This window comes from Fukomys damarensis, unplaced genomic scaffold, assembly GCF_012274545.1.
Source record: "Fukomys damarensis isolate Sample0158 unplaced genomic scaffold, DMR_v1.0_HiC HiC_scaffold_14, whole genome shotgun sequence".
NCBI lineage: Eukaryota > Metazoa > Chordata > Mammalia > Rodentia > Bathyergidae > Fukomys > Fukomys damarensis.
Genome location: NW_022900926.1, coordinates 67,200,269 through 67,204,822, shown reverse-complemented (window position 1 = coordinate 67,204,822; position 4,554 = coordinate 67,200,269). Strand labels below are relative to the sequence as shown.

The window sequence follows — 4,554 nt, the reverse complement described above, 5'->3', positions numbered from 1 at the left end:
GTTCGTCCTCAGCCTCGCCCTGGCTTCCCTGCGCGGGAGGAGGCCGTGGGCTGCGGACTGAGCGCTGGACGAGGAGGGCGCGGAGCCGGCTGGCTCCCTCGGTGTCGGTGTCGGTGTCGGTGTCGTTGCAGCAGCCTCTCCGGTGCACACCCTCCTGCAAAGCTGGAGAAGCCGCCTCGCAAGTTGGCGGCGGAGGACTCCGGAGGAGGCGGCATTGGCTCAGTAACTTTTCACGTCATTTTCTGCTCGGAGCCGCGGTCGCCGGTCCACGCAGGCTCCCCCGGCAGATTCCCGGGGCTCATGGGGCGGGCGGAGAGCGGCTTGCAGCACTGAGCCGAACCGGACAGAGCCCGTGATGTCCGGCACCAAACCGGAGCACGCCTTCCTCCCTCGCCGCAACTGGTCCTCCGCTTCGGAGCTGAATGGAACTCAGGAGCCCTTGCTGAGCCCCACCGACTATGACGACGAGGAATTCCTGCGGTACCTGTGGAGGGAGTACCTGCACCCCAAAGAGTACGAGTGGGTCCTGATCGCCGGCTACATCATCGTGTTCGTGGTGGCGCTCGTGGGGAACGTCCTGGGTGAGTGTGTCCGGTCCCCAGGTGTCCTCCCTCTGCTGCAGGCTGGGGACCCCCTCCCTGCACGGGATGCAGACAAAGCGGTCCCGCGCTCCGGATGGGGAAGCTAGCTGATGGCATTCGGAAGAAGAAAAGTTTCTGATTTTGAGAACCAGGGCCGAGCCCCGGGATGAGGATTCCTTTCTTCTGCAGGGAGACGAGGGAAGCCGTGTTGCTGGTGTTGTTTGGTTTTCTCTGCACCTCGGTCATGGGCTGTGGAGAGGTGCTGTGACAGGCAAGCCCAGGTGGATTGCAGCGAGTGTAGGGGGTCATTCATGCTTTGTGTAACGTGACCGGGAGTTTTCAGGGGCCTGCGAGGCAGAGCTTGCGGAATGCAAAGCTGAGCCTCGGAGGAGCAAGCTCGGCTTGGCTGCTGAAGTCACAGAGCCCTTGTCAGCCTGGTGGCCTGCCTCGGAGCGGCTCTGGGTTCCTGTTGAGAAGAGGGGGTGAGGGGTCAGAGGTGCAGAGGAGCAAATGCTCTTACTGGGGGGAATCACAAAGGAGGGAGGGGAGCGGGAAGGAGGGGCTTCCTCAGTGGCCTTCATCCATTCACTCCTTCATTCATCCACTCATCCAGGTTTGCTCAGAGGCTGCTGGATGCCAGGCTCTGGAATATCTGTGCAATTTTTTATTTTTCTCAAAGAGGAGACTACACTCAATGCTGGACACGCTCTTATTCGTCCCTGCCTAGGTCTGTAGCAGACGGATTCGCTCCTCCTCTCCCCACCACTCTGAATGTACAGTTTTTGAGGTTGTGGGAGAAGATTCCCATGGGGACAGGGGTGGTGGTGATGCGTTCATTAGATCAGGAGGGGAATCTACTTCACGACAAGGCAGAAGAGAGAGGTGACTTGAATTGTGAATGGAAGGAGCTGTACCTTGATGAATGGAGAGGAGGCTGGGAGGCGTTTCAAACGCAGAGGGCAGTGTGGAGGAGGTCTCCAAAAATGACAGGAGGAGACGGGGCGGCCAGGGAAAGTCGCTGCGGATTTGAGGTCATGAAAAGGGGAGAAGGTGAGTGAGGTGAGAGAGACTGGGAGGAGGGCTGGGAAGTCAAAAGCGAAGACTAAAACTGCGACAGTGCTAATGAGAAAACCTTTCGCCACGGTGGGATCTTTACCCTCCCTCGCAGGTGTGTTGCTCCCCTAGGAGGCTCCCAAGGGGCAATTCTGCAGGCAGCTTAGCAGAGGGCATGGGACTGGAAGGCGTTTTTAGGGAGTCTGTGACTGATTTCATAAGACCCTTCCGAAAACTCTAATTTGTTCTTCCAATATCATTTCACACTATTTGGTTTTTGTTGACTTTTTTTTATGATAAAAATAAAGAGAATCTTCTAGGGAGGCAGCCCATGTGCACAGAAAGTGATCAAGGCTCTTCTTATAATGATATCAGTTAATAAAAGTGCGTTTCTTGATTCCCTTGTTGTCATCCATCTTTAGAATTACAACCCTAAGACACAGGGCTACTGGTACAGCAGTGTTTACCACCTTATGTGAGCTCTATTGATAAGTGAGCGATCAAAATTGAACGTACATAGAGTACCTACTGTGTGTCAAGCCCCTGTCACATAATGTCAGCTAGTCCTCAAACTGAGCTACATTTGATGGCAGAAAAACAAGACAAAAATGTGGCGACTTATTAAAGGACATAGTTGAGATTCTTTTCCATTTCTTCTGACGTTCAATCCTGAGTTCTTCATTGTTATTCCACTCTGTGGCAAGAAAGCATGCAGAGATTGGATTCCCTGTGCCCAATTGTTAGCCCATTGGTCAGGCTGCCCATTCTCCTCTATATCCGTGTCCACAGTCAGGAAAGTGCCACAAGGAGTTAAAAGCACTGTCACTCTCTCCACCAATAATCTGTCTGGTGAGAAATGTTTATACTTTTCAGTACAAAGAAAAGTAACATTTTTGGGTTTTTTTTTGCAAAAATATCTACAAAACAGCTTTGTCTCTTCCCTGATTTTATTTTAGACTTAATCTTGGTAATAAGATATGCTTTTCTTTGGTATTATTTTATTTTTCTTCTTTGGCTTTGCACAGCCCAGGTGATACATAGTCTTCTTTTACTAACTTCAGAGTTAAGACACCAATTTGCTAACCTGGGGAGGGAGATTTAGTTGCCAGGACGGTAATCAGAGGAAGAGGGCACTGTCCATGACCCCAAGTGCTGAAATGTCCAGTTCCATTCAGATTGAAAAGAAGATTTATTCAGAGCATTCAACTCTCAGGATCTGATAGATATTTTCCTCAGGACTGAATAATATTGAAACGTTTCCAGCTTAATCAAAACTCATTCTTTACAGGCAAATTCTCTCAAAGTTAATGAGGGTTAGGTTTGCAGTCATTACTCTAAGACAACTTCTTGCTCTTTGATGTTCCTGTCAAATTTGCAAAATAAATTAGACTGAGAATTGCCTTTTTGCCCCTGTGTTATAAGTAATCTTACACAGAGTATCAGGACAAGAAGTCACATTATTCACACAAGATAAAGAGGCAATGCTAGGTTTAAGGGTGAACTAGCACAAGGTAGGCAGCAGATTGTAATCACTAACCCTGCAGAGCCATCCAACATTTGATAGAACTGACTGCTTTGAAAATGTCAACCTTGTTGAATGTACAAACATAATGCCATCACTTAGAAGTCATTTCTCCCTCCTTGTCCTTTTGTAAAGTGCTTTAACAAGATATATATTCTGTGGAGATTAACCAAGTCTGGATCACCCCCAACTACTCTCCCTCTCCCAACAGCCCCATTTCACCCTGATGCCACTCTTCATTAGCAGGCGTTCTCTCCAGGATGTGAAGAAGTTTCCTGGAAAACATGACTCAAGAAGGCACCCATTAGTGTAAATGGAGTTTCATAAGTATTCTAATAAAAAGCCATATGCATGACTAATTGTGCAGTTCTAACTCCTGGGAAGGAGCATGCGATAAAGTTATTTTTGGAAGAAGTGTTTTTCCATTATCTTCAAAACAATGCCCTCATTGATATATATATATATCTTATAGATAGATAGATATAGATATATCTATCTATCTATATATATATTTTGTATAATACCCAAGTTGACATATTCATTTGTTCAACCAGTGTATGTTTTAGCAATATTATGCTTTTAATATTGATGTGTGTGAAGGGGATCTCTTGGAAAGCTCAAAGGAATATGTGTAATGTAATTTTTACTCCTAATTTCTTGAGCAGAAATTTGATGGAGAGACATGCTTCTTGTCAAACATTAAACACCTGGGGAAAATGAGGAATTTTCTGCCATACTTCTACATTCAATAATATTCTAAATTTCACTTACTATGGGTCTTGTCTCTATTATTTTCTTCATACAAAAAATATAATATCCAGTAAATGTAGATGTTCATGCAGTTGTGTGTCTTGCTTGATGTGTGATTATTAACAAGTTAAGAACTTTCCAAGTTCAACTTTTCAAATGGAAAATAAAATCTTAAAATGCTTTCCATGTAGAAACCATATGAGAATATAATATATAAATACCCACTATGTAGATAGATAGAGGAATATACACATTTTTCTTGAAATGTAGCAAATTCTAACTGATGTTAATTTTCTTTCTGGTACTAGGAAGCGAACTCAGGACCTTGGACTTTCCAGGCAGGCACAGCACCACTAAGATAAATCCCTGGCCTACTAAGGTTAATTTTTATCCCTTCTCCTTTACTGAAACCTCTCCTGATAAGTTCTGTGGCTGTCTTCCACCTCCCGGCCTGCCTCCTTATGATCTCAGCTCTCACCTCTTCTCAGCTGAGGGTCTTCCTAAAGGGGTCAGTGTATTGAGTTGGCATATGCTACTCTCCTTCTCCATCCCACTCCACCTACTCGTCCTCTTTACACTGACTGCGCAACAGTGCTCTCACACTGCATGGGAGATCCTCTCTCTCTCTCTCTCTCTCTCTCTCTCTCT

General features: G+C 46.4%; 1 protein-coding gene across 4 annotated transcripts in view; it reads left to right on the top strand.

The window, feature by feature from the left end:
* The first annotated feature begins 341 nt into the window (after positions 1–341).
* Hcrtr2 (hypocretin receptor 2) overlaps positions 342–4,554 on the top strand; it is a 91,531-nt gene continuing 87,318 nt past the window's right edge. For all 4 annotated transcript variants that reach the window (XM_033763415.1, XM_010628937.2, XM_010628936.3 and 1 more), the window contains exon 1: positions 342–581. In XM_033763415.1, the coding sequence (XP_033619306.1) occupies positions 356–581 (226 nt within the window). In that variant the 5' untranslated portion in view covers positions 342–355. The remainder of the gene's footprint in view (positions 582–4,554) is intronic.